Genomic DNA, 27,738 nt, shown 5'->3' on the forward strand with positions numbered 1-27,738 from the left:
TTATTTTATTTTTTTTATTGAATGCGAAAATGTGCAAAAGATCTGCGATACTGATTTGTTGTCTGGGCTCAATAAGCAGGCAAGACGTTTGCAGACAGGTGCTTCACTTTATTTGAAAGTGGCAAACATACTGAAAACCACGCTGAAAAGCGAGAGAGCTAAAATACAAATGAGCACAAATTCAGATGCATCGGTTAAAATGAGGAATTTTTACCTTGAATCTGCGATGCAAGTACATTGTTTTGAAATGTGGGACTTTTGTTTCTTAGCTTTATCGGTAACTCCTGTCGCTAAGGTCTCAGGGAAGACCATCCTCTTAGCTTTGATGATGTGACATCATCTTAAGAGGTGTGATAATGAAGCTTAGTGACTTGGAGATGATGTAATGAGCATATTTGTCATCCAAATGCTGACATCATCCAAAAGAAGCTTGCTTCTAATGCTTTTAAGAACTTGAGGTCCTGTCTGGAGTTTCACGTTCACTGCCAGCCCTGATCTTTGACGTCTATAGCCGTCAATGGCAGTGAATGTATTGAAAAAAAATGTCTTCAAGCTTATGCTGCCAATGCAGTGCAAGTGCAGCATTCTTGTTGCCACAAAATGATGACAACACACAATTTTCTCTTTTATATAATGTGCCATTACTAGTCACAGGGCACACACAACATTATATTGAATATTGCAAATATGTCAGATTGATAATAGAAAGCTGCATGTTTGGGTCAAGTGTCATATTTCTGGGCTTGTTTATGGATCTTTTTTTTTTTTTTTTTATTGCTAGCTGATCCACTGAAACACATATTGAATTTAGGCCCAAAGGCCAGCAGGTCATTTTGTGATGCTAACATCATATAGTTCCATGGGGATGGATACAATCCTCGCTGCAATATCCTAATAAATGCTGCGCTTAGTAGCTCAATTCACAAAGCAATTCTTGGAGTCCCACCGAAGCCAAGCGACTGAGGTTCATTGCTTTTCCATCAAGACATTAGCAATGTGGATTTTTTTCTATGTAGTCAGAATGGCAACATCGAGAGATGTTCCACAGCAGGAATTTAGCAGCAAGCGGTGACTTAATTTGTTAATCAGTCCTGTTAGATGCCCATCTGTTGCTGTCTCCAGCGTGTCGCCATCTTGTGGTTCATTTAGTATCTGTCATTCTTCATCTGCAGCATCAAACTAATTCGAACATACCATATCCAGGGAATTAGACGTCAGTGTCATTTTTTTTCCCATCATTATAGAAATAATGGAGGCAGCACATTGTGAAGTGATTGCACGTAGAGGAAATCTGAATCGGTTTTAATATGTCTTCTGTATATTTTTGGTTTTAATTGATCATTTTGAAAACCTCACGTTAGAGAAAAACAAGGGCGGATTTGGAATCTGCAAAAAACAAATCTGAGAAAGATTACTTGCATCTCTGATTAAAAATTTTGTAAGAACGTGTTGAGTGGTGTAATTCATATTTGTCCCGTAAATTAATGAACGCCACTTGTGATCATTCGTCATAATTTATATGTATGAATAAGCTTTATATCTACATCTATTTGATCGAATACCCGCGCAAAGCTTTCATTTATTAGGAAGCGATAAATTCTCTATACCAGTTACCAATACCATTTACTACCACTAGAGGGCAGACTACAGCCATTTATGGATAATCTGCGTGTTATCAATTATTTAAACGTATTTCAATTGTTTCTGTTCTTCCAAGCATCAACTGGCACAATTTCCATACTAAATACAATAATAAAATTGAGATGCAGGCATTCAAACCACTAGCTGCCAATTCAATCAAATGATTTTTTCAAAGTAGTGCAGAACTTGAAGGCAAAGATACACACAATTGAAAATACACAAGATATTTTAACATGCAATGTCTTGCTCTTGCGATTTTGACAGGCTACTTAACATTTGCAGCTTTGGATTTAGTTATTGTGTATTTTTGGGTCCTTTCACTTGAAACTGAATGAAAATCAGACACTGAAGAGTGTTATGAAATGAGACCCTCACCCTTTGAGGACCTGGTTTCGCCAAGTGTCTACAGCTGCTTGGCTGTCGTGTTATGTTATTCCACTGAATTGTCAAACGACTGACAGGAGCTGCTGGTGTCTCTTTCCAGTCTTCAATCACTTCCATCTATGACATAGGAATGAATTTAAAGGCAGCACTATTCATCTAGCAGACTTTTGGAATGTGAGGTTGGAAATATGATTTGTGAATGGGTGCAATAGAGGTGCAGACAAAAGGGGGAAAACATTTTGTGCTTGCCCTGCCCCCTCAGCAGTCTCTGGGGACCAGGCCATTATGAAAATGAATAAATGAGAGAGAGAGCGAGTGAGAGAGAGACGGAGAGAGAGAGCTGGCATAAGCGACAGAAGACGTCGAGGGTTGAGAGAGGAGAGAGCAAATCAGAGCAGAAGGGAAAACGGGGTGATGCGATTGGCTGCTCCGAATGTTGAGCATGATAGAAATACCTCTCTCAGACGGACAGTAGGCAGAAATACATGTTCTCTTCTTAGATCTTAAAAAAAAAAAAAAAAGAGGACAGGGAGAGAGTAAAGAGCAGGACTAATTAATTTCAGACGCTTGATGTGGACAATTGTATTTTGGAAGTCTAAATGAGCGTAGCTGCTGATTCCTCTGTTGACGTTTTTTTTTGTTTTTTTCCTGAAGAATTTTTTTAACCGTTCATGCACGGAGATGGTTTAGGGATGCGAGAAGAGAGTTGTGACATGCTGTCGATCCAAATTGACCAAGACGTGGATGGAGTGGAATGTTCTCTTCTGTGGCAGATGCGTCACCAGCCAGATTCAGGTATTCTCTGCTCAATATTTACAAAATATCAGTCCATGCTACCTGTCTTGTGATGTTGACATTATTGTAGCCTAAAATTTTCTCTCATCCTTGTAATGAGACATCAAGTCGGCAACAGTTGGGCTAACACGATGACAAACAAATGCTTCGCTAGTCTTATTTGCCACGAACCATCTTTAATCAATAATTCTCTCATTAGTTGTACCTGAGGGCGTCAAACTGAGAAAGACAAATCTCCCCTGAGAGAGAGAGGGAGAGAGAGAGAGGAAGGGTGCGGGAAGCCACAGACCGAACGAGCGAGACAAAGGTGGGGGTTCCCTCGCCTTCTCTCCTCCAATCTTGTGGTCAGGCTGGCCGGCACTGCCATGGCGTTCACCTTTGCGGCCTTCTGCTACATGCTCACCTTGGTGCTGTGCGCCGCCCTCATCTTCTTTGTCATCTGGCAGGTGAGTATAGCAATTAAGTGGATCCACACAAACAAGACAGAAACACATCCATCCACCCACGCGACACGTCGCATCTTCTCCAGAGGTGATCAGGTGGATACTACATAGGCGTGTTTATCTCGTGGCAGGGGATAAATGGAAGTAATTATGCCATATTGTAGCTCCAGACAGCAAAGTAATTGCACATGTATGTCACTGTCAGGCGCTTTGTAATTCCCTGTGGAAAGCATCATATTGTTCTCGGCAAACAATGGGACTCAATTGGGGGTCTCTGAAATGTGGATGTGTGTAATCCCACACTGAGATGTTTTCCACTATATATAGTGAGTTCAGCCATGCGTTCAAATGGCAAATTACTGTATGCTGGAAAAACTACAATAGCATCTCTTGTGGTGGTTTTGTGATCAGAAGCTGGAAATTACAAAGAAGAATAAAAAAAATGACATTCAATTCATGCGATTTTCAGGAAAATACTATATTTGGAATATATAGATATTTCTTTTCATTGTTTTTTAGGGGGGCGTTTTATTTATCAAAAATACTATCGGTGACTTAAGAGTTGAGGTACCGTATTTTCCGGACTATAAGGCGCACCTAAAAACCTAAAATTTTCTCAAAAGCCGACAGTGCGCCTTATAGTCCGGTGCGCCTTATATATGGACCAAATTCCTAAATTGAAACTGGCCCGAAGCATTGTGTCATGAAATCAATCATAAGTGGCCCGCTGAAGACTATGAATCATGAATCAAAAAGACTATGGATTATTATTTTGTGATTATAAAGTAATTTGTTACGTCTGAAGTTGAAATAAAAAAGATAAAATGGAGAATGATTTGATTTGGATTAAAAATCTGACATGATGCATTAATGGTGCGCCTTATAGTCCGGTGCGCCTTATATAAGGACAAAGTTTTAAAATGGGCCATTCATTGAATGGTCCGGTGCGCCTTATAGTCCGGAAAATACGGTACTTGGTCTGAAAATTGGTACGTAAAATGTAAACATACATATATGCTTATTACAGAGATGCTCAATCCGAAAAAAATGGAGAGACTGATGCTTTAGGTTTTGGAAAAAGTCCGACTAAATTCTCATCAGACCAGTTTATTTGTGATTTTCTGTGGCTCCATCGGTGTGTGTTGACAATAAAGCTGCTCCTCAAACACCACAGCAAACTTGCTCATAATGAATTCAGGGAGGCAGCATCATATTGCCAATCGGGAGTATTTGTCAGTAAAAATTTGCACAGACGTCAGCGGAGACTTCCGCGACCACACTGGCTCCTCGCGATGACAATATCATTTCAACTTCAGACTGTAAATGACAAACGCGTGACTACATATTTGTCATTCGGCGTGTGAGAAAGCGAGCGGGAGGGCGGCGAAACGGCAAACCAATCTGGCTTGCCTGCCGTTCAACCGTGTGATTAAAAAGCTTATCAAACTACGATCATGGCTCAACGCACTGCCAGAATATCCCAATTGAATTTGTCTCTCAGCCAATCAGATGGTATGTTGGCTACATGAGTAACCATGGAAGCCACTGAGGGGGTTGCCTTGTTGCTATGGCAACTGTATCTGTTTACAAACGATGGAGAGAGTCATGACATGAAAATGCTCGTTACGATCACAAGCTGAAAGCATCACGTGCGCTATGTTTCAGATTATTGCCTTTGACGAGCTGCGCACGGACTTCAAAAACCCCATCGACCAGAGTAATCCCACCAGAGCGGTAAGAATCGTCTCGTGTTAAATATGCACGCAGAAAAAAAACATTCGGAGAATTCACAAATACAGATAATATGCAGTTTCATTTTTGCAATTTGGCATCAGCTGTGAGAGTCTTAGCGAACGTTTCGGGAACAATGTGAAGCCGCAAAGTGAGAGTGATGAGGAGTGGGAGAGGAAACTGTGAAATCGGGCTGTGGGAGTGTGGAGGCGCGCCAGACACACACACACACACACACACACAATAAAAATATCTTTACCTAGCTTTACCTTCGTCTGGGCCAGCCAGAATGTCCAGAAAAATTCCCATAAGTTAACTTTCCATAGTTAGCATAGCATCTTCTCCTTAATAATCCAGTCATGGAGATCTGAAGGTGAACCGATAAGTTGAAGCCCAGCCAAGAACATGACCACATCTTTGATACTCAACTTTGATGACAATGGTCTTGCTCAGAAAAGCAACAGCAGGGATTTATGATTCTTCCAAGGGCAACACTGACAAAATGAAAGTGGCAAATCACAAGATCAGCCTCAAAGGGAAACCCACTAAAGTGTTTTTGTTCTTGAAAGAAGTTAGTTGTTATCAGTCTGGGTGTGAAATGACAAATGGTTTTTTTTTCTCCATTCCCTTCGGCTACAACATTGAAGCACACTTGTACAAATGATTTCCTAAATCCAGTGCAAAAAGAACATTTTATTAAAAAGGAATTGATTTCACTTACTATGTAAGTGTTTTTAAAAAGAGCCACCGCTTTGAAAGGAAGAAATGGATGAGCGTTTTTCCTTTTGTGTCTGATCCACAGAGGGAAAGGATTCTCAATATCGAGCGAATCTGCAACCTTCTTCGCCGAGTGAGTGATTTCACTTTTTCACCTGGCTCAGCTCAGCTCGATAACAACACCAGGGGGGCTTTATTTGTCTCTCCCGCTAGCGGGACCGCCATGACGCACACTATTCACTTCACATGGAGCCACCTTTGGTGCTTCTCTCCACACCCACACACTGCTTCAGACATACATCGTAGGGATTGTTCTCCATATTATCATCAGAGAAAGCCATTTTGTATTCCATTTGTTTATTTCAGCACACAGTATATATTGTATACTCCTCTTCTGCTGTTTAGTTGGTGGTGCCAGAGTATTCCATCCATGGGCTGTTTTGCCTAATGTTCATGTGTGCTGCAGAGTGGGTCACACTTGGCCTAAATATCCCTCTTCTCTTCTACCATCTGTGGAGGTACGACTTGCACGGAAATCTCCCAAATGCCGAATGTACGTAAGATACCTTTTTAATCTTCTCAGGTTTTTCCATCGACCGGCCGATGGGTCCGAGGTTATGTACGATCCCGTGAGTGTGATGAACGCTGACATCCTCAATTACTGTCAGAAGGAGTCGTGGTGTAAGCTGGGCTTTTATCTTGTCTCGTTCTTCTATTATCTCTACAGGTAGGTGGTTCAATTCTCTTTTCACGCTTTCAAGGCTGTATTTACACTGCAGATGTTAATATCCAATTTTTTGGGTTCAACTATAAATTGACATGAAAGTCGGCCGTGATGAGATAGTGGTTAGTACATCTGCATCGAAGGTTGAGGTTCTGGTCTCGCACTGTGGCTTTTGCATGTTCTCCATGTGCCTGAATGGCTTTTCTCCATCTTCCTCCTACATCTCAAAAAGCATATAATTACATTTAAGACTCACAATTGTTCATAAATTTGAATGTTAGTCATATGGTGAAGAGAAATGTACTGACCTTGACTTCACCAATGCTACTGTGATTCATAGTCAACAGCTGTCTGTGATGTTGGACTGGAAAACATGTCTCTGGATTCAAAGTGCCCTGGTTAAAAAGATCAAACTTTGGGTATTTTTAGATATCAGTCCCAGCCCACTATCCATGAGTCGGCTGGAAAAGCAAAGAAAGGTTCATTTACTTTGGTAGTGACGTCTGCGATTCTGGCGACTGTGCTCATCACGGGCGGTAATAGGCTGTTGGGTATTTTCTGGGAATTCTTTTTCTACATCTCCCCCAATGCGGAAGATATAGTGAATATTTATTGGAATTTTCTGAAAAAAATTTGGGTTTGTAAAAAAAACTATTTTTATCTTTGGCCCCCCCACCCCCCCAAAGAAAACAATCCTAGCTCCGGCAGTGATTTGAACCACATTGTGTAAATGCAGCCTTTTATGGACTCACACTATTGGCGGAAATGAAGTCTAATTGTGTCTCTCCATCTTTGTCGTGATCTATTCATTGATCAAGCATGGTCTATGCCCTGGTGAGCTTCTAAAAGAGACTCCCTGGTGAGATGGATAGAAACGGAAAGAGCGACCACATCAGCTCTACCTTCCCATCCATCAGTGGGCTCGGGTTTCCCACAATCCAACGAAACAAACCCAAACAGAGTGCCATTGTGAATGTAAAGGTGTTGCCTCCGATCCATTTCCGTATATCACTTTATTCCAAACACTGCAGTGAGACAGATGGACAAAAGCAATGGATGGAGGATGAAAATAAAGATGACGGAAAAGGTGTTTGTGTTGCCTTTTACGCCTCATGACCAATGTTGACAAGGACTCTGAAGGGCTGGAGTAATCCCACGCTGCTCTTACTGATCCAGTCTTTGAACTCACTGTGACTTTCCAAATGTTTAACATGGGCTGGAACACAAAATCATTTGTCTGTAATTTTCCATTTGGATGGTGTACATCTGTTTGGTGGTACTCCATATTTTGATAAGACACCTCTAATATCCAACCACTGTTTTTCTACTGGGTTGCTGATACATTTTACTGTAAAATGAAGACGAAATTAAAATCACTGTAAAAACGCAGGCAGGGATATTACAGGTCAGTTTGCGCACAGACACTTTCAATTGAGATGTCGAGAAAGCTTTGGCTGCCAGGGTCATTGGGGTCAACCTGTAAAAAAAAAAAAAAAAATTCAAAAGTAAGGTCAAAGTCTCTATATAGGCAATTGGACTTGAATTGTATATTTCCCGATAAATGTTAGAAACAAATCTTTTCCCTCCACAAAGCTTTGTGCTCACAGATTCAATGCCAAAAGATTGTATATGAAAAACATTGTGCCAAAGAACAAGGGTGAAGTGAAAAGCAACAATAAGGCTTGAGAAATACTGTAAATGCTAAGGCGACGTGATGTGTTCTTCAAAATAATATCCAATCTTGGTACGATGGTTTTCTTAAACGCAACAGAACAAAGGCCTACATTTGTTTTATTTTTTAGTGTGCAGAAATCGCCTTATTGCCATTTACGTTTGTGTTAGCACCTATGCTAGCTATTTTAGCACAGTGACAGTTCATGTATAACAAGCAATGAAAACGACAATGTTGCGCGAGTGTGTTTCATAACCGAGTGGGACGCAAAGTGATAATGATGTAGAGTCATTTAGATCATACAATCAGACACATGAAGTCATTGCTGCTTGATGACCAAGCCTTTGCTCATCTGCTCTTGCTTTCATGTGTTCATTAGTTGGCCTTATATGTAGATAAGTGATGATTCCATTGTGATTTGTTGGAGTACAGCTATTCAGGGGCTTGAGAAAAAATTCCCCCCGGCTGCATGTGTAGTAATTAACAAGTACTGATAACATGTCTGGTGTTGCTACTTAGGAAAAAGTGTATCATGAGTAGTGCAGCCTGTCAAAATATTTTCAAACATTCACACCACAGTGTCAAACATATATTTTGGTGTAGGTAAGAGTGTATGAAAAAGATATTTTGAATAGACAGCAATACTAGGATGAAAGCCTAACACGGGAATAAATTCATTACATCGTTTGCGAAGAATTCGAATAAATATCAGCGACGTTATATGGACAACAATTACTTGATTGATTGGGTTTATTCTTAGGATATTTCTTTTACAATTCAGATGACATGTTACAGAATATATTTCACGTTTGGAGAAAATATTCTTTTAGTTATGCAGTATATCAATATTTTTGTTGTTCATACTAAACTGATTATAACGGTAAAACTGAAGAAAAATAAAAGGGAGGGCAGATGATGTTAAAGTGCAATTAAGGTGTTTACAATAATGGTACTAGAAGCATTTCTGTATGTAACATACATGGTTACATACATTGTTTACATGGCTTGTGTGTCTTATTCTAACACCCCCATTGCAGTAATTTTTGCAATAAATATTTTTGTTTAAACAAAGCCACTGCCTATCCAACACTAGCAAGTGACAGCATAGCGCTAACTTGACAAATGCTAACCTCTTCCATTAGAAAAAAGGTTTGGGAATAATGAGCGAATTAAATGTAAATTTTAAATGCAAATTAGAGAAGTGAATTAAATTGTATTAATTTGCAAGAATGTAGGTGATGAAAAGGTTTAAAAATATCAAATTTCAAATATAAACAGATTCAGAAAGGAAGAGAATTAAAGAAAAGTTTGGTAGATATCCAGAAATGTCTCAGTAAATTTACCAGAAATGTTTCATTTCAACCCTTTAGTGTCGTTGAAAAAAAAAAAAAGAGAGATCTTCTCGTCCTTAAGAAACGTGAAAGACACACAAACAAAACAATCCTGGCAACAATATTGAGGACCCCTGCACAATTTCATCATATTCAATAAGAGAGCTATAAAAAAAGTCACATCCTGCTTCAAAGACATCAAATTAAAAGTTGCGTTGTTGTAAACTTTGTTCTTCAGGTGTGCTTAATGTTGTGCCACTTTAGTTGGAATAATACCATCAGGACAATCGCCATAAGGACAGTTAGAGAAATACAATTTGGTTGACTGTCTCTTTGTATCCATGTATGTAATCTCCAAGCAAATTGAAAAATGTCATTTCGGTCCTATCTATTTATTTGTATACATTTCTGATCATTGTATGCTATATAACCAGTTTGGTGGACAACTTTAGATCAATCAGGTTTCAATATGATGTACAGTTCATAAATACTAAGCAATTCATATGTATTGTAATAAAATAAATACATCCCCAAAAATCAATGCATTTTTTTTTTTTTGTATTTCTTGTTTTAGAGAAAAATCTGAAGGAGGCGGCCATTTTGCCACTTGTTGTCGATTGAAAATGACATCACAGTTCCTAAGGCTCAACTTGCGAATGTCACATGACCCAACTGAGGAACAATTCTCAATATTAATCAGATGGCCATGATTAGACTTGTGGCGCCACATAAAACATTTTTTTTTTTGTACTTGAGATTCCCCTTGAATCTTTTAATTATTTTTTTTTTTACACGTTTTATTTCCAACTAGAGTAATTCAGTAATTTCATGGCATGTCTAAATTGTAATCAACTTGCAACAAGCGGATACTTTCCTCTGTCTGAAAAGGACATATCATACTCCACTGTCACCATGGAAACAAAATGGTATGAGACATTCCTGTTGACTCCCTCCGACTCCCTCACTCAACGTAACATTGAAAAATATTCCCTGGCAGTAAGCTCATTGCTACGTACGTATTGACTGAATGTATGTGCATGCAGATATGTACACTCATGAATAGCATAACAACAATGATGCTTAGTTATTGCACAATCCACACACACACACACACACCAGCTGCATCTGTTTCACACTCATCCTGGGCTCTTCCTTTTTCATCGCCATCCACACCGCCATAACCGTCTCAACGCCTTTCCCCTCTCGTCCTACGTCTGTGCTCTCACAGACACGTTGCCATGGAAACTGGCTACAACTGCAGGGCTCCAAACGATAAGATTGGCATACGCACGGTGGCACTGAATCGCTAATTCATTATTACACAAGACACTGTAAGGATGTCCAATGCTATTCAAGCTGTGCAGACATGAAACGGGAACAGTAGTGAATTGGGAACAAAGCTGATATTGATGTTCAAATTGTGACAAAAATTGGACAGCAAAGAATATTGCATAATTCCATCCATTTCGACAGCGGGCGTCACTTCTCAGCATGTTTGTCATCAGCACTTTAAAAGAAGGCAGAAAATAGCTTGAGTGAGGTGTGGGCGAAGCCAGCGGCTTAAGAGGGTGCACAGAGGTGACAAATGAAGGTGTCCATCAACACAGTGCACTCTCAACTCCATTTGCACGACTCGTGCTGATCATATTTGTTCTCTTCATCCGATGTGATTTGCAATCAGCCAGGGGAACATAAATGCATAAATATCTGCTAATAGAAGAGCGGCGAGGATCAACAGATGTTTACAACTTTGGCATCTTTTGGACTGAATTTGACTTTTTGTTTCTTGATCCAAATGCTTTGTGTCAGTGTACATATTTATTTTACATACAGGTCAAAAGGGACATCAAAATTACGACTCAAAAAAACAACAACCCCAAAATATTACCAAGAATGGAAATGGAATCAAATTTGTGAAAATGTTCCAAAGGCACCATTTTGCTTTCTTGACTCTTCAATAAACGTAAGGGACGATCCTGTAGGGGACACGTCGACAATATGCGTCCCATGCAAGTCCATATTTGGCTCTGCAGTGTTTCTCGTCACGAGCTTCGCGGTGAATCAGCAAGATGGTGAAATAAATCACGTAAAAGTATGGCAGAAGATGTGAGAATCCTAACAAAAGAAGCAGATGATTATATTTATATTTTCTTCTCCAGGTTTACAGTGTCATCATTTCCCGCGTTTTTTCTGTTTTAGATGGAACATCCATTTTCTTTGAACCATCAGGGGTTGTTCCCATCCATCGTTCTTCCTTCTGCTCACATTTCTATTTCTTTCTTCCCAACTTTTGTACTTCTCAATTACAAAAGCAGCAAAGCAATGAGTCACGTCGTATTTGATGTGTCAGCAGCAACAAAAGGACTGACAGCCTCCATTTGTCTGCATGCTAGACAGGAAGAATGAAACCAGACCTTCAATGGAGTCTAGCAACTATTTATCTGATCATTTTAGGAAGTGAGGGAATATTCGACTGTGGGTTGCAAACTGAAAAGGATCAATCACTGAAAGTAGGGTTATTTGTCACCATGCACTTTTTGGTCTTCTTCTAAAATTGGATAATCAATTGTAAGGATAGGCAAGATTTATTCTTGGATAAAATGTCAAATGCATGATGGAGTGTTCTTACCACAAGGCAAAGACCAAGCCAAAGCCATGAGGAGATCACCCAAGTAATTGGGATGACGGACAAGACCCCACCAACCAGACACCAGCAAACGTTTCCCTGTTGCTGTGGCGATGGTCTCCAGCCCTGCGATCATGCACGCCGCAATCACTTCAACTGATTAGCATCTCACAAGCTCACAGGCAAACACTCTTGATAGCAGAAATGAAGCCTCAGAGTTTCTTGATGAATTATAAAAAAATATAGTGATTCGTACTGACTTGCAACACTTGGATGTGTAGGGTTTCTCCTGAATTGATTCTTCTGCGAGTTGGATTTTCGGAAAATGTAATATCCAATACCTAAAGGGCAAAGAGGATGAGTGGTATCTTAAAAATGGAAAGACAATATATATTGTAAAAGTGAGAATTATACGTTCACCATTTAGAGTTATTATGACTGCAACTTTCAGTAGACTTAGAGCTTGAGGATGTTCAACCAGAAAGGCCGCCTGAAGGCTGTATGTGAAGGGAACCCAGGTCAGGTCACCGAAGACCAGCATGAAACCAAAACCATCGTGCACAATGTCCATCGTGCTCAAAACTGCCTCCTATCAACAAACAGATGACATGTCAAGGGCCAATCCCAATTTCACTACTTCGAACAAAATCCAATCTCAAGAAATTAGTTATTCTTTGGTTTTTTTTAATCATTTTAATTTGAATAATGTATTCATTTATTATCAATCCCATCAATTAATTTTTATGACTTTAATCATTTTAATAATTTATTATTTTTGTAATTAATTTTAAAAAATCATTTGAAATATCCCAGGTTAAAACAGACAACTATGCATGGAATTTCCCCCCCCTTTTTTTATTTTGTGGGTGTGGCTTCTATTCAGGTGTGCTCAATAGTTTGGAAATTGCGGCGACGCCTGATATCCTACCTCGTTCCACAGAGCGTCAGCCACATACAACAACTGAAAACTGTTGACTAGGATCATGGCGAGTGAGGGGGAGCCTCGGCGCTCCACTTCTTGCATCAGCATACCAAGGTTGATGAGCACCTGAAAGAAAGTTTCATGGTAAGGTATTGCGTTTCACTTTTTCTATAATAGTGCGGTGCACTTTGTAAACATGAGTTAGGTCACGCCGATGGAATAAGTGGCCTCATACGCACAATAAGCGCATGCTATGATTTATTCATCTATGCCCTGAATTTAAAAATATCATCTTTGCTTTATTTTGTTTTTACCTCCTCTTTCTCTCGCAACATTAATCAATATAAATATCTCAATTGAACTGAGTTTATCCACTTACATGAACTGCACATGACTCTGAAAATGAAAATGCATACTGGACCAAAACAAGATCATATATTGATGTTCCATCTGCTCCATGTCACGCTTATGTTTGTGTCACGTGCTGATAAGATCTCAGCAAAGGGCACAGCTATTTATCATCCTTTTCCAGATGCATTTTGGAAATGAAGACTTTTTTTTAGGTGCTGGGACAAAATTTAGCTGAAGCAACACAAATCTGAATACTGTGAAGAACTATTTATGTTTATTAACAAATTATATGATTGCTCACAGAATTTTGATGAGTTTAAAGGGTCTCATAATTATATCCTGACTCCTCCCCCTTTTTTTTTCATTTAAGGAAACACAAGAAGCTTCTTTTTGACATTTTAGACCATTGTCCAGGTAAGCAGGTGATGCAATTTAATTTTTATATAAACTTAATGACCAATGTCATAGAAATTAAATATCTCATTTAGAGAGGTTAATCTGCTCAATATAAATTTAAAAACTGTGTTGAGGCGCAGTAATGAATATCAATTTATGATACAGAAAGAAAAAGATGCTGTCTGACATTCAACCAAAATCTCCCACACACAGTTGGGTGGGAGGTTTTTATCTTCTCTCCTACACTACTGCATATACAGTAGTTTTTACTGTAAACACTAGAAATGAAAAAATGTCATCTTATGAAATGCATAATTACAAATAGAACGGATGAGGCATTCCATTTGTTTTGTAATTCAAAGACAAAATGTAAAATGATATCTTCGTCTAAATCAAATGCCTCGGGTCAGCGGGTGCGAATTTATTTTGTGATTGTCAGTCACAAGTAAAAAAAAAAATCTATTTGGCTTATGTTGAACAACAGCCCCATCTATCGGCAGTAACCTGAAAGAGCAGTCAAAAGAAATTACACAATATTCTCACTGCAAACAAAAAATGTTTGCTTCAAGTATTTCATCATTTTGTAATGTAGATAAGTTAAAAAAAAAAAGTTTTGTTCTACTTACCCAGCCAATCAGACCTGGTCTAAGCTCACAGAAATATTTAAGGTCAAAATGACCTATGCGAGGGTTTAGCTCCCGTCCAATGAAGAAGTCATACAAGGGATTACCTAAAACAAATGTAAATTTGCTTTTCACATTTTTTTTTGCATTTATATCGACAATCGAAAAACGATCCGCCTATTTTCCTCACCTGTGTTGCCCCCCAAAGCAAGAGCATGAGGAGGAGCCCAAAAAGAACAAACATAGAGGTAGATGGAAAGCATGAAGGACAGTCCTATTGCGCACATAGCCAGAGGCAACATCAGCTGGAACAGATGCCCCAAAGGAGCCCCGAACATCAGTAGCAACATCAGTAAGGCACTACTGATGCACAAGCTATGAAGACCTGCAGGACAGACAAAAATGACACATTGTTGACCTTGAATGAAAACCTATGCAGGTTTAGATTTGTAAAGTCTGTCATGTAATTAGCAGAAGACTAAATTGACATAATTGCCTCCACACCAAAAAAAGTACCATTTATGGGATACTTCAGACGTGTTCCATCCGTCAGCACTAATCCCTCAGATATCTGCAGAAACGATAACAAAAATTAGATTTTACAAAGCTGTCTGTCTCTTTAGTACCATGAAGTCGGGGAAATTGTGCACTGCTGTAAATCCCAAAGTAACAAATATTGTAAAATGGGTAAATCTTTTGTGTATCACCTATACCTTTCCTAATGGCAGCAAATATAGAAGCGCATGCAGAGCTATCCAGCCCAGCAGGAGGAAGGGAGCCAAAGGGTCCCATAGCTGGTCAAGCGAGGGCAATGGCGGGGGCCATTGGAGTAGAGCTGCATCAGGAGATCGACTCACGCAAATCAGGTAAAGCACCGTCAATGGCAGAAAGATGGGGATGCAAACGGCACCTGGGGATGGAAGAGGACAGTATTTGAGGTGATTGTAAATAATTCATGCATCTCAAATTGCAGCTGTAAGAAGAAACTCAGTTGTCAGTGGGTGTTACATTTTGAAGCCTGGAGCTGTCACATTCAAAGCTCAAGTTTTTATTTCAAGAAAGAAGATTGAATCTGATGCTCACGAGAATACAAGTGCAAGTGACTCACCTAGGGTTCCTCCAAACTCCCTCTCTGTGTTATTGAAAGCATTTGGTGCTTGACTCTTTGACCTCATTATTAGTCTGCTACAAAAACAATCAAATATTCCGCACTGTTTTTACATGCATTACAATACGTACATTCTAATTGATCAGTGCAAATATCTCATGTTTTTATCTCAGCGTTAGACACAGTAAGACAACATTTATTGTTTATTTGAACAATATACAATAATATGATCTAAAAGCGGATCAAATTGACTCGTTTTTCTTCAGCTCGTTTCCTGATTTGAACTCATTATTTATACAACGATCTTAATATTTATGAAACAAAAAGTTAAGTACCTGATTGACGTGGTGTTCGTCAGTGTAGCTCGAGAGAATGTGCAGCGTTCAAGCGCTGATTCAGACGGACCCGCCCCCTCAACGTGTTTTGAAGACGCACAAGATAGTCCAGCCAATCACATCGCTTAACGGAATCTGAAGAGGGCGGGGACAAAACACTTTGTCCAATCAGATCAGTTGCTCCGGTGGCGTCAGTATGCACGCACGACGTGCAAAACGCTCAGTACGACCTTTGACAACCGCGCACTTTTGAGCTTTGCACTCCACCTTAAAAGACCGCAGTTGCGCTTTTTCACCTTTAGATGGCAAAGTGTTGCATGAATGTTGTTTAATAATGTAAGGATGGGAAAAAATACAATGGCTGATGGGTGGGGGGAATGAAAAATTAGAGGACCAGCCTTGGAATGTTGAAAAGTCACCTCATGGTAGCCACATTTGCATAGGATATTTTTTCCAATGATGTCCAGGTTACAAACACTTTGATCAGATCACAAAGTGATGTCGGGGGACACCGCTGTCCATCGTTGAGCTTCATATTCGGGCGTGTGTCTCGGCTTCGCTGTTGGCCGCATGACCCTGCCGCTTTTTGCAATGGGGCTCACAGTGGGCTCTCGATGACCACGGATTTGGAGATCTTTCGTCTGAAGACGGACGGACAGGTTACGCTGCGGGTGGGGAAACCAAAATGATGGACGGTTGGAGCGACGAGGAGGAAGGAAGCAGAAGAGATCAACGAGGAGGTCAGTTGCATCAAGGTGACGGCTGAAGTTCACGTTGCATTACCAGAATAAACGTGAATTGAATTTGGCACATGTTGATTTGACCCGCTCACCTTTTCCTCTTCTGCATCTGTTGAAGGCTCTCGGGAAGCGGGCTCCTAAAACTCTCTGGCAAGAAGATGGTGGCCAGGATGGACAGCATGGCCAGAGCGCCCAAGGTGATATACGGCAGATACTTGAAAAAGATGTCTGCGTGGCACCAAAGTCATATTTAAAAATGTCAATGTCAAACTGACTGGTACCCACACTTCCCTGTCCGAAAAAGTGCTTACTCAGCTGTACGACAAAGGGTGCAATGCAGCTTCCTGTTCGCGACACCATGACGCAGATCCCTGACGCCGTGTTCCTAAGACCCGTCGGGTACAGCTCGGCCGTGAAGGCAAACAGCAGCGACGTTCCCGCCGTGGCGCCAAACTTCCCCAGCATCTCCAGGGCCACGGCCAAACCCAGAATACCTGAGAGGAACAGTTCAAGAACTGAACTGGTTTGGAACATTAACACGGCACAAAATGTCTGACCAAGCTCAATTCCTCCCCCGGCATCTCTTCCGCTTCTGGTTTTGAGCTCAACTCACTCTGGGGCACCAGCTGGATGGAAAAGAGCGCCAGGCCCATGGTGATAAAGACGGCCACCACAGCGAGGCGACGGGGCAGGTATCGGATGGCCAGGCTGCAGCTCGCGTAGGCCGGCACCTCCACCACGGCGGACAGGAAGCAGCTGATGTACGGATCCGAGTGGAGCTGCGACGTGTTCAGGGACAGGCCGTAGTAGCAGAGGCTCAGCGCGAACCTGCCAATTAGCCAAGTTGCCCTCAACGCATGCTTAGGAGTTTTTATGATGGGCGTGACTTACTCACCACACCCAGCAGAGAAGGATGGTCGTAATGGCGACGCTTCTGTTCTTCAACAGGTCCAAAACATTGTAGCGCTCGACGGGCCGCTCTTCTGACTGGAATGAATGACAAATGTTAGCACTTAGCTAACCGCCAAGCGTGGCAACTCGTAAATGTACGCCTTTTAGTCTTAATGGCACCTAGCAAGTTAGCATCTTTAGCTATTTTTTGGAAAGTTTTTATAAATATAAAAGTGCTCAGCATCAACATTAAGGTCCAACTCACGTGCGACATGGAATCGAGAAAGATTTTCTCCGGTGCGACCACTCGGTTCATCTTGGCGGCTTTTCTCACGATGGCCTCGGCTTCTGTCACTCGACCTTGAGACAGGAGCCACATGGGAGACTCTGGGAGGATCCTGTCTCTCACACACACACACACATACAGTGTTAGTACTATTGCAACCCCTGGAGTCTATGGGGGGGGGAGTTTCTTTAGTGCCCACCACCACAGTGGGATGTAGAAGAAGCCGGGCAGTGCGATGGCCAACGTCAACATCTTCCAGCTCCGGAGAAAGTAGGCAAAAAGTGGCAGCGTCATGTAGCCAAAGGCGAAGCCCAAACACACGCCCGTTGACGCGTAAGCAACCCGAGCATTGCCCGTGAGGATTTCGGTGCCTATGCCAGCAAAAACATGGTTTAATTTCATGTGGAATCAAGCAAGGGTTCTCAAAGTTTTTGGGTCCATGGGTGAAATTGTTTGCCTTCTGATGTTTACTTGACACCAAGAATTTGTTTTTGCTTGTATGAAATATACCAGTCTGTTCATGCTGCACTCAAACCATATTTTGAAATCAAAATACCCAACACATAGCAAGACACGTAGTTGGAGATATTGCCGAGGCCACTGCAGAAGAGAAGCAAGCAGAACACCTCCCAAGATGGAGCAGCAATCTGGGCCAATGAGAACACGGCCTGAATGATCAAGGTGGCGAACAGCACCGGTTTACGGCCAAATCTAGATGGGGAAAAAAAAAATCCCACTCTGGTTGCAAATCATCATCTTGTGACTAGTTCCTGTAAATTATTGAGCCCCAGTTGGTACCTGTCAGCAAGCACGCCAGAGAAAAAAGATCCCACCAAGACCCCCAGGAAGAAAATGGTAGCAGTCAAGGGTTGCTTCCAATGCTGACTGCACACCAAGTCAAACTGGAAGTGCAAAATATTCACTGTCAGTTGTCCTTAGTCATGGGAGGGCATTCTAACCTTCAGGACAAAAATCAGACCTGGGAGACCACAGTGGACTGGTAGACCTCGGTGCTATACACCCACCCGTCGGCGCAGTCCTCCTGCTCCAGGCTGCTCAGGTTGACGTCACGACCGGGCAGTAACCCATTGACTGAAAAGTTGCGGAGCAGGTCCAACCGGTAGCGGCGGCAGCCATTTGGTTGCAGCTGCCCGTCCACCACCTTGCAGGATACGTCCGAGCAAACCACAAGACGTGAATATTGACAGAAGTGTGTGAAAAAATGCTAAGAGTTGAATAAAATTGGATATTTTTCAACTTTCAGATTTTTTTTTTTTCCATGTCATCTACCTTCAGTGGAACTGCTGCCTGCTGCCACTCGTGACTGAGGTTGGCCTCAGGGATCTGGCATCGGTGCTGTGGTGTGTCAGTGATGAACACCAGTGAGAAGGAGCCTGTTCCGTTTGGCAAAATGGTGGAGCAGAGCAGGAAGAAAACCACGAGCTGGAAGCGACCCCACGTTCCCAGGAAGGCCACGCTGCTGTCGTAGTCCCGCATGATCCCAGTCTGTCGCAACTATCCAAATGTGAACCTTATAACGGACAATAAAATATTGTCTGCGATATGCCGCGTCATGTTGGGGGATAATGAGACCAATGGGCTTTGTTGTGAAAATGTAAATCATTTCTGACAACTCCTGATGACCCTCCCACTAGTGCATTCCAGGCAGGTGGATACCTGTTTTTTGCAAACCTAAACAAGTTTAAAGTCTACAGAACACCTTGCATGACATCACGTTACAAATCCCACTGCTGTGGCAAATGCGGGTTGCACTTCAAAGCCCACGAGTTAATGAGTACAGGTAACAAAATTTACAGTATAATACATCATATATGGTGCTTAACAGCTGTTAAAGAGCTTTGCAGAACATATAAACAATACAATAGAACACACATAAAACATTGGCAATATTTTTTCAATTGATTTAAGGGATTAGAGGTCAAATTTACAGATTGATGAAAGATTTCCAGCAAGGAAGAACATTTTAAAATTACAAAATGAAAAAAATATAACAGGTTTTTGGCCATTGCTAGTACATCATTATTTCTGAAAAGATATAATCTTTCAAATGTTAAAAAAAAAGAAGCGTGTTTAAATTTTAACTTGTTCGTTGTTGGCGTCATTATGTCGATGCGCATCATTGTTGCTATTTACGATAAATGTTAGTAGGCCGACAATGATGCCCTTTTCAAAAGTACTCACAATCACTTTCCGTTTTTAGTTCCCTTGTCAACGTATGTGAAAATAATACATTTTCTTATTTCAATAAAAACATTTAATTTCTGTAAAACTGCTAAGGCGCACATAAATAAGCAGAAAGTACAAGAATCACCTTAATCGATGACGTAATGGGGTTCTTCTGGACTTCCGGGGGTGCGTATCATTGTTGCTGTTTACGGTAAATGTTAGTAGGCCGACAATGATGCCCTTTTCAAAAGTACTCACAATCGCTTTCCGTTTTTTTTTTATTCCTTGTCAACGTATGTGAAAATAATACATTTTCTTATTTCGATAAAACCACTTAATTTCTGTAAAACAGCTAAGGCGCACATTAATAAACAGAAAGTACGAAATTCACCTAAATCGATGACGTGTACATTATGGGGTCCTTCTGGACTTCCGGGTGTGTGTAAACAGCTCATAAGTCGTGTCGTCTCGCCTGAAAAAATGTATGTTATTACTCTTTTACCTTTGACTTTCCTTCTGAATATTTATCAAAATACCTGTTTAAAGCGGAGGTGATAACTGAGCTATTATTGTTCGCTTGTCCAGGTCTAAAGTAACGTTTAAAATCACGTTGACGTCGGACCCCCGGCTTCCGTTCAAAGTGTGAGTACTTGACAGCTAAAATCGACCTGAAATGTGATTTTAACCATTTTTGTTCTAATGTTTAGTTTCATTTCTCTTCTTGTTTTACTCTGAAGAGGTTGTTTGAGTTTACATCAATGCAGCTCGTCGCTTAGGCAGGCACTCTTGATACAATGATGCAATTTCGAACAATTAAGTCAGGTTTCCTATAATAAGGTTTATGTAAAGAATAATCAATTGCCTTTTTACAGGATTGAAATGTGTGTGGTATCTGTTTTAAATAGATTAAGTGTCCCAGAGAGCACGCCATTCACAGCAGTTTTGAAGTTCGCCGCCGAAGAGGTAAGACAACTAATTGAAGAGTGGCCATCAGAATCTTTCAACCCCTCTCGCAACTGTTCTTCAAAAAGAATCTGCTGGATTTGAAAAGGGACAGAAGGTCCCCAACTAAGCTCCAGTAACATTTGTCTCCACAGAGCGCAAAGAATATATTCCCATTGGCAACTGTTGTTTACCTTTAAATTGTGTGGAATGGGAAAAGCTTTTTGTGGCATGTCTGTGTGTATTTTAACCAACTGTGGCCTTGTTTGCAGTTTAAAGTGCCGCCAGCCACCAGCGCCATCATCACCAATGGTGAGTCCTCACATCTTGATCTGACGTGATATTGAACTTTTTGGGGGTGTCGGCGCTACAGCCAAATCATTCGAGCCGATACCTTAATGTAGCTGTTGGATTTGGTTCACAACTTGGGAGGCGCGCTATCCGCGCCTCTCGGCAAAAGCTATAGCCAATCACCTGCTATCTAATTCACTCACTGGGTGTTTGTTTTCTTTCTTCAGTTTTAGGAAAATACTAAGACACGGAAACAAAATTTTGACTTACACAGCAGCTGGTATTGTTGCTGGTTCGGTGAGAGCTGGTTCCGTGGGGTTGGGTGCTCGTTATGGGCGATTCGATGTGTGTGGGGGCTGGTTTTTTCCAACCCGTCCTTCGGCCTTGGCGATCACCTTTGGCCGGCTTCTTGGCTGTTTTCCTCCTGGCGTTCTCCCTCTGGCACCTCTGCTGGTTTTATCTCCAAGTGTACTTCTTGTAAACCTTTCGCTCCATTCTTGCACATACACCCACTAGTTTTGAGTGTGACATCATCAATTCGCTAATGTTCCCTGACTGTACAAATTTCTTGCTCACCACTTAGCATGCATTTGTTTGTTTGCTCTTTTGACACTCCATGTACTTGCTTACTTTGTCACATTCTTAGTTTAATCATGCTTCCAACCATATCTTTTCATTGTTAGGCAAAACATTTCCTTGTGAATATACTTGTCTGCTTATGTAATTTATTCAATGATGGGTGAGCATATGTGTTTTTGTAGCTAGGCAGGATTTTTTGTTTTTTAACCCCGTTCCTTCATAGCTAAATGCAGTTTTTAAATTGAAAGGCTGCAGTTGTACATATGCGTATTTGATTCCATTACATGGATTTCAGTCCAAATAATACAGCTGTAGATTTCTTTGCATTATTGTTGTGTTCTGATTTATGAATTGCTGATTTATGCTGTTTTTGCCACACATGTAATTTACTAATTGACCGCTAGGTGGTGCAAGTACACTATTACAGCATGAGTCGTTCGTTCTTGGTGTGTGTAATCTTGCTCCATGGTTTCATTAACATGTAATGTGTTCTCCTTGCAGATGGGATCGGAATCAACCCTGCACAGACAGCAGGTGAGCTGCAATGTTTGTTCAGTTGTCAATTATGCACCAAATCAAAATGGCCTCCCTCACATTTTGTCCTGCTTGCAGGCAACGTGTTCCTGAAGCATGGCTCAGAGCTGCGTATCATCCCCAGAGATCGCGTGGGACGCCGCTTGTCTCCATCAAGAAGACCGTGACCAGACCTTGCCTCGCGTCCTATTTATGTCCTGCTTGACCGTGTATGTTTGTGTGTAGGTGTACACTCGTAATGACACACCTCATGCTGCCAGCTTGGCATCCCCACAGTAAGTGGATGTTAACAGAATTTTATAATGTTTATGAATAACAATAAAATGACAGTCACTCAGCGTAACACGCCACACCTTACTTTTTGGACCATATTTTGGCATTCCGATTGCCATAAGAACTCAACCCGGAATTTTAGTGTGGTCCACGTTCGGTCCCAGGGTAATTTACCAGGGCCTAAAAAAAGAGTAGGGGTAGTACTTTTGAGGTCCAGGTGGCGCTACTAATGAAAATTAAAAATACATACAACGTACCACAGACAGTTTTGACTCAGACTCTTCATTGAAATTATAAGGATTTTTTTTGTGGTTCAGAAAAGGTAAAGTATTTTTGCAGGTGCAGATCTCAGTGCACACTCCAACTATCATATGAGCTTTTTGGGGGCGGGGGGGGGGTTCTGTTTCAACATTTTCCATCAAAAATCAACAGGTGCACATTTCTATGGATGCCAAATGTAGTGGAAACTTAGTTCTTTGGACTGTGCCCAACTTCCATTAACAGAGATCAACGTGTGTTCTATGGAACTTGGGCAAAAGTGGTGGTGACACAAACAGTTCTACGGATTGACTCCCAAGATTCCCACTGTAACCATTTTCCTGGATTTAACATCCAATAATAAATGGAAATTCTATTTTTAGTAGACCTGTAAAGTGGGCATTTTATATTGCTGTTAAGTGAAAGTAAGTATTTATTGATTGAGTTGATCAAGTATCTTCAACTTTGATCCAGCTCGCAGCGCAGCCTTTTTGCTGCGTTGACGCCGGCGGACGCTCCCCTCCGCTGCCACACCAGACGAACCGCTGTGCAAAACAAAAGGGGATGCAATGATTTCCCCTCCTCCTGGCGGCGGCGGTGACGTTTCGCGGCAGTTGCTGTAAACTGCTAAAATGTCAAACTTGCAGACTGAGCGTCGCCAGCCAGGCTTGCGTCATTAACCGGACCAAACCGCAGCACGGCCTGCAGTATCCCTCCGCCTACCACCTCAAGGTAATGAAATTACATGAAACTACAAATGATATAATACCTAAGGTACGTGATCAACGTTCTTGTAGTTTTTAACGTGTCAATGCGTTGTGTTTTAAGTTGAATTTGTTTGCGTTATCCATTTGGTTTCAAATGAAACCGTGATGCGTTCACGGACTTGAAGCGTACGCATGTTTGTCAGGTGGGAAGGCGGCGGAGGGATCTGGAGCACCGGCGCTGCGGTTCCAGCCAGCCTGACGCCGCCGTGGCTGCTGTGTGGCGCTCCGGCTTGGAGCCTGCAAGGAGCCCAGCAGACTCCAGCGGGCCGGCCCGCCTCGGACCTGCGGCGGTAAGTGGACGACTTGCCACCGCAACCGGTTCCGTTTGCCCTTCACAACAATCGCTTGCCCAGTCTAGTTTTAGTTTGGGTTTTCATTTTGATAGATGAGAGAGTATAAGTCAGATGTTCGAGGCGTAAAACAACTTTAAAGTGTGAACCATCTAGTTTTTATGAGTTTTTTCGACTTTAAGGTGAATGCCCAAGATGACCTTAAAATGCTCCGTGACCTTTACAGGGTAATTTACCTGTAGCTTATAAATTTGTTTTATCCAAAGCGAATATTGGTAACATTGTTAACAGCTCATGCTCATATGTGCGGACACTCCGACTCTGCTAAGCTCACTTAGCACTTTTTTTTTTTTCTCCAAAGACTTTTATTTTGAAACCCTGACAACGGATGCCCTCCACTCAAGTGGGCTTCCACAGTGCAAACGTGCACCTTCACTGACTTCAGTCGTGACGCACCGCGTGGACTACTTACAACTACAAATCCGACCACTAACGTGTAGGTGAGACTTTGTTATTAATATTCTGTTGCTACTTATTATCTGCATTTTAATCATTTAAAGTTGTAAACCGTTTAAATAGTCCCTTAAGGAACTTTTGCATTTAATGTCACTTGTTTTTTGTTTTTTTTTAGCTTTGAATAAAGACAATTTGGTCACAAATCGCTTGAATAATATCCAATTAAATATGCCTGAATGACACGTTTGTGTGCGTTGCGTTCAGTTGTAATAAACGGAATCTTGTTTACTTTTTGCCGAGGAGTGGGCGTGAGGAGGAAGAAGAAGAAGAAGAGGAGGGTTGGGGGGGCTGGTGATAAAGCATTAGGTAATTGGACTATCCGAGCCGGCAGACTGTGTGACGCCGGCTTCCATAAAGCAGTTGCATGTGAATGTGTGCTTACTCGGCTGTACTTTGCTCTTTTTTTTTTTTAAGTCATGTTAAGTATGGACCTGCTCACTCCCGATGATGATGTATGGAGATACCGAAAATAAACACAAACACACAGACACAAATCCCTCCTCCTGTCCTGTGATGTGTTCTGGCCAGACAGTTTGGCTCCTGGGCGTCTTCACGAGAGAAAGAGAAACGCCACAAGAGGACCTTTCTCTGCCTCCTCCCCTTCCTCCTCCTTCTGCCTGGAAAAGCCTTCCTCTTCCTCATCACCAGCATCTTCTCACCTCTCTTGACAGGACTTGACAGAATCACCTGCGCACTTTTCAGCACTGCATTTGGCGCAGGTCAAAAGGGTAAGTGTTTATTGTCTGTTAACAATTTGTCAATGTGTGTTCACACTTGTTTGGGAGTGTACCAACAATAAGTTGCTAGTCGTAATGAAGCCATAAGCTCATCATCCCATCAAGGGCAAGTGCGTATTATCTGACAAGTCAACAGTTGTTAATTTGTTTGACACTTGCATGATAATAAGTAGCTAAAAAAAAAAAAAGTGTCATCTTCTCACTTCTCTCAACAGATGCGGCAAACCTAGACCGGGATCATCTCGATTCTGAGCATCGGGAGCAAAAAGCGACCATGAACTCATCCACGTCCATCACGTCACTCTTCTCCTTTACCAGCCCGGCCGTCAAGCGTCTGCTTGGCTGGAAGCAGGGCGACGAAGAGGAGAAGTGGGCTGAGAAAGCTGTGGACTCCCTGGTCAAGAAGCTCAAGAAGAAAAAAGGAGCCATGGAGGAGTTGGAGCGAGCTCTCAGCTGCCCCGGACAGCCCAGTGAGTGGACGCTTTATAGCAGCTGATGAAATCCAATCGGGGAAATGTAAAGATTGATGACTCGGCGTTCAAATCATCAGGCAAGTGCGTGACCATCCCTCGCTCACTCGACGGGAGGCTGCAGGTGTCGCACCGCAAGGGCCTGCCGCACGTCATCTACTGTCGCGTGTGGCGCTGGCCGGACCTGCAGTCGCACCACGAGCTCAAGGCGCTGGACTGCTGCGAGTTCCCCTTCGGCTCCAAGCAGAAGGACATCTGCGTCAATCCGTACCACTACCGTCGCGTGGAAACGCCAGGTAAGTGCGAGAATGCCGCGGAATCCAAAACAGGAAGTCAATTTGAGGTTTTCTCTTCATCCAGTGCTGCCGCCCGTCTTGGTGCCACGCCACAGCGAGTTCAACCCGGAGCACAGCCTGCTCGCCAAGTTCCGCAACGCCTCGTTGCACAATGATACGCTGATGCCGCAGAACGCCGCCTACCCGGAGTCCTTCCCGCCGCTGCCGGGCTCCTCGTCCTCCTTCACGTCGGCGTCGCCGTCCTCCTCGTCTCACGGACGCTCGCCCGTATCGCAGGGTTACCCCGACTCGCCCTGCAGCCCCACCGAGCCGGGTAGCCCCTACCAAATTGCAGGTCCGACATCAGCCGGCTGAGTAAACGGGCTGCGGCAGAACTCCGAATGGTTTTCTTTTTCCATTTCCGTCAGAGACTCCCCCTCCACCGTACAGCATGATGGAGTCGAGCCCCCAGGAGGACGTGAAGCCCTGCAATGCCACAGAAGTCACCAAGCTCACCTTCTCTGCTCCACATAGAGGCAAGTTCAGCTTGTCCTACCGAAGGATTTCCTCGCTGACACTTGCCGTCCTCTTCCAGATTTGCGTCCAGTGTGCTACGAGGAGCCCGAGTACTGGTGCTCCATCGCCTACTACGAGCTGAACAACCGGGTGGGCGAGACGTTCCACGCGTCCTCGCGCAGCGTCCTGGTGGACGGCTTCACTGACCCGTCCAACAATAAGAACCGCTTCTGCCTCGGCCTGCTGTCCAATGTCAACCGCAACTCCACCATCGAGCACACGCGCCGACACATCGGAAAAGGTCATTTCTGTTGCTTTTTTTTTTTTTACCAGACTGTAATTCGGAGGGTTAAAAAAAATATTGAGTTATGACACTAATGACAAGAACTGATGATAAATAATTTTCATGTAAAAACGTGGCATGAATACATAATTGTCACACTTTTTTCTTATTTAGACAAAAAGTGAATGCTATGAAACTACTTTAATTGCAAGTCAAACAACGTTCTGCCGATTTCTCAGATTTGACTTTTTCTTTCACATTATCGCCAAAAAGTGATTGCGTAAAAATGATCCAGAACCTTGGATGTCATTTCCTTTTTTAAGGCTTGCACTTGTACTACGTGGGCGGCGAGGTGTACGCCGAGTGCTTGAGCGACAGCAGCGTGTTCGTGCAGAGCCGCAACTGCAACTTCCAACACGGCTTCCACGCCACCACCGTTTGCAAGATCCCCAGCGGCTGCAGCTTGAAAATCTTCAACAACCAGCTTTTCGCGCAGCTGCTCGCACAGTCGGTCAACCACGGCTTCGAGGTGGTCTACGAGCTCACCAAGATGTGCACCATCCGTATGAGCTTTGTCAAGGTGACGATGTAAAAAGCCAGATGAGCTTCCAGTTCCCATGGAAGATCGTCTTGAGGTGATGTCCAATTGCGCTGTTTCATTCTAGGGTTGGGGGGCGGAGTACCACCGCCAGGATGTGACCAGCACCCCCTGCTGGATTGAAGTGCACCTACATGGGCCCCTGCAATGGCTGGACAAGGTGCTCACCCAAATGGGTTCCCCACACAACCCTATCTCATCCGTGTCGTAGTAAGCAGACGGTTGAAGTTTGGAAGGATGACAGCGCGGCGTCTCCAGAAGCTTCCCAGGATGACGGTCCTTGTTTACCGAGAGACTGACTTTCATTTGGCTTCTTGATAGCTTTGTGTTTTCTTGCATATTCCCGCGGCACTTCTAGAACAGGCAACGCTTCCTGTGTGATTTGTCCTTTATTATTATTTTAATGTACTGACCAATGTTTGCTTGTACTTCCATTAAACTTTTTTTTTTTTTTTTTTACAGATTATGCTATTAGGGTAGATATGTATACATACACAAATTGGCAC

At 42.4% G+C, this 27,738-nt stretch overlaps 5 protein-coding genes across 18 annotated transcripts; 3 read left to right on the forward strand and 2 right to left on the reverse strand.

The window, feature by feature from the left end:
• The first annotated feature begins 2,385 nt into the window (after positions 1-2,385).
• cnih2 (cornichon family AMPA receptor auxiliary protein 2) lies at positions 2,386-13,011 on the forward strand. Of its 2 annotated transcripts, none has more exons than XM_037269675.1 (7): positions 2,386-2,820; positions 3,020-3,266; positions 4,929-4,997; positions 5,797-5,844; positions 6,117-6,229; positions 6,295-6,438; positions 12,948-13,011. In XM_037269675.1, the coding sequence occupies exons 2-7, from the start codon at positions 3,186-3,188 to the stop codon at positions 12,958-12,960; spliced, it is 468 nt and encodes a 155-aa protein (XP_037125570.1). In that variant the 5' UTR covers positions 2,386-2,820; positions 3,020-3,185; the 3' UTR covers positions 12,961-13,011. The 2 variants fall into 2 exon arrangements, with proteins under 2 accessions (XP_037125570.1, XP_037125569.1); XM_037269674.1 differs by lacking the exon at positions 12,948-13,011 and adding an exon at positions 7,254-9,484.
• Positions 10,053-15,912, reverse strand: tm7sf2 (transmembrane 7 superfamily member 2). Of its 2 annotated transcripts, none has more exons than XM_037269672.1 (11): positions 15,800-15,912; positions 15,465-15,541; positions 15,070-15,266; positions 14,873-14,927; positions 14,547-14,741; positions 14,360-14,463; positions 12,993-13,112; positions 12,485-12,653; positions 12,325-12,405; positions 12,068-12,190; positions 10,053-11,553 (listed from the first exon to the last, which is right to left on the reverse strand). In XM_037269672.1, the coding sequence occupies exons 2-11, from the start codon at positions 15,529-15,531 to the stop codon at positions 11,393-11,395; spliced, it is 1,272 nt and encodes a 423-aa protein (XP_037125567.1). In that variant the 5' UTR covers positions 15,532-15,541; positions 15,800-15,912; the 3' UTR covers positions 10,053-11,392. The 2 variants fall into 2 exon arrangements, with proteins under 2 accessions (XP_037125567.1, XP_037125568.1); XM_037269673.1 differs by having other exon boundaries at positions 15,465-15,538; positions 15,800-15,861.
• A 184-nt stretch (positions 15,913-16,096) lies between these two features.
• Positions 16,097-19,385, reverse strand: LOC119133646 (solute carrier family 22 member 4-like). 2 transcript variants are annotated; one of them, XM_037269670.1, is made up of 11 exons: positions 19,007-19,377; positions 18,696-18,878; positions 18,515-18,618; positions 18,273-18,427; positions 17,916-18,087; positions 17,696-17,828; positions 17,435-17,526; positions 17,153-17,367; positions 16,851-17,033; positions 16,632-16,767; positions 16,097-16,464 (listed from the first exon to the last, which is right to left on the reverse strand). In XM_037269670.1, exons 1-11 carry the CDS (start codon positions 19,211-19,213, stop codon positions 16,398-16,400), a joined length of 1,647 nt encoding a protein of 548 aa, XP_037125565.1. In that variant the 5' UTR covers positions 19,214-19,377; the 3' UTR covers positions 16,097-16,397. The 2 variants fall into 2 exon arrangements, 1 of the variants encoding a protein (XP_037125565.1); XR_005100175.1 differs by lacking the exon at positions 16,097-16,464 and having other exon boundaries at positions 17,696-17,790; positions 19,007-19,385.
• A 927-nt stretch (positions 19,386-20,312) lies between these two features.
• Positions 20,313-22,787, forward strand: ufm1 (ubiquitin-fold modifier 1). The gene is made up of 6 exons (XM_037269696.1): positions 20,313-20,385; positions 20,489-20,545; positions 20,809-20,866; positions 21,118-21,157; positions 22,217-22,249; positions 22,328-22,787. Coding segments are annotated over exons 1-6 (279 nt in total). The 5' UTR covers positions 20,313-20,383; the 3' UTR covers positions 22,417-22,787.
• A 585-nt stretch (positions 22,788-23,372) lies between these two features.
• smad9 (SMAD family member 9) lies at positions 23,373-27,686 on the forward strand. Of its 11 annotated transcripts, none has more exons than XM_037269683.1 (13): positions 23,373-23,512; positions 23,691-23,837; positions 24,199-24,337; positions 24,597-24,659; positions 24,778-24,805; positions 24,886-25,081; positions 25,306-25,560; positions 25,641-25,856; positions 25,921-26,190; positions 26,264-26,371; positions 26,431-26,652; positions 26,958-27,214; positions 27,300-27,686. In XM_037269683.1, the coding sequence occupies exons 5-13, from the start codon at positions 24,779-24,781 to the stop codon at positions 27,441-27,443; spliced, it is 1,695 nt and encodes a 564-aa protein (XP_037125578.1). In that variant the 5' UTR covers positions 23,373-23,512; positions 23,691-23,837; positions 24,199-24,337; positions 24,597-24,659; position 24,778; the 3' UTR covers positions 27,444-27,686. The 11 variants fall into 11 exon arrangements, with proteins under 11 accessions (XP_037125578.1, XP_037125579.1, XP_037125582.1 ...); XM_037269684.1 differs by having other exon boundaries at positions 24,199-24,333; XM_037269687.1 differs by lacking the exon at positions 24,778-24,805 and having other exon boundaries at positions 24,594-24,659; positions 24,882-25,081.
• The last annotated feature ends 52 nt before the right edge of the window (positions 27,687-27,738 follow it).

The sequence above is a fragment of the Syngnathus acus genome, chromosome 14 (genome assembly GCF_901709675.1).
Source record: "Syngnathus acus chromosome 14, fSynAcu1.2, whole genome shotgun sequence".
Classification (NCBI taxonomy): domain Eukaryota; kingdom Metazoa; phylum Chordata; class Actinopteri; order Syngnathiformes; family Syngnathidae; genus Syngnathus; species Syngnathus acus.

What these genes read in the sequence shown, in the direction of transcription:
- smad9 (XM_037269683.1), top strand. Translation starts at nt 24,779, where the DNA reads ATGGACCTGCTCACTCCCGATGATGAT. An exon ending in CCGTCGCGTGGAAACGCCAG is followed by an intron (nt 25,857 to 25,920) that starts GTAAGTGCGAGA and finishes CTCTTCATCCAG; the next exon opens with TGCTGCCGCCCGTCTTGGTG. An exon ending in GCGCCGACACATCGGAAAAG is followed by an intron (nt 26,653 to 26,957) that starts GTCATTTCTGTT and finishes TCCTTTTTTAAG; the next exon opens with GCTTGCACTTGTACTACGTG.
- tm7sf2 (XM_037269672.1), bottom strand. Translation starts at nt 15,531, where the DNA reads ATGAGGTCAAAGAGTCAAGCACCAAATGCTTTCAATAACACAGAGAGG. An exon ending in GGAGTTTGGAGGAACCCTAG is followed by an intron (nt 15,267 to 15,464) that starts GTGAGTCACTTG and finishes TTCCATCCCCAG; the next exon opens with GTGCCGTTTGCATCCCCATC. An exon ending in CTGACGCTCTGTGGAACGAG is followed by an intron (nt 12,654 to 12,992) that starts GTAGGATATCAG and finishes GTTTGTTGATAG; the next exon opens with GAGGCAGTTTTGAGCACGAT.
- LOC119133646 (XM_037269670.1), bottom strand. Translation starts at nt 19,213, where the DNA reads ATGCGGGACTACGACAGCAGCGTGGCCTTCCTGGGAACGTGGGGTCGC. An exon ending in AGGCAGCAGTTCCACTGAAG is followed by an intron (nt 18,879 to 19,006) that starts GTAGATGACATG and finishes GTATCCTGCAAG; the next exon opens with GTGGTGGACGGGCAGCTGCA. An exon ending in ATCCTTCTCTGCTGGGTGTG is followed by an intron (nt 17,368 to 17,434) that starts GTGAGTAAGTCA and finishes GCTAATTGGCAG; the next exon opens with GTTCGCGCTGAGCCTCTGCT.
- ufm1 (XM_037269696.1), top strand. An exon ending in TGAAGTTCGCCGCCGAAGAG is followed by an intron (nt 20,867 to 21,117) that starts GTAAGACAACTA and finishes CCTTGTTTGCAG; the next exon opens with TTTAAAGTGCCGCCAGCCAC. An exon ending in CAACCCTGCACAGACAGCAG is followed by an intron (nt 22,250 to 22,327) that starts GTGAGCTGCAAT and finishes TCCTGCTTGCAG; the next exon opens with GCAACGTGTTCCTGAAGCAT.
- cnih2 (XM_037269674.1), top strand. Translation starts at nt 3,186, where the DNA reads ATGGCGTTCACCTTTGCGGCCTTCTGCTACATGCTCACCTTGGTGCTG. An exon ending in TCTGCAACCTTCTTCGCCGA is followed by an intron (nt 5,845 to 6,116) that starts GTGAGTGATTTC and finishes TCTGCTGTTTAG; the next exon opens with TTGGTGGTGCCAGAGTATTC. An exon ending in TTCTTCTATTATCTCTACAG is followed by an intron (nt 6,439 to 7,253) that starts GTAGGTGGTTCA and finishes TCATTGATCAAG; the next exon opens with CATGGTCTATGCCCTGGTGA.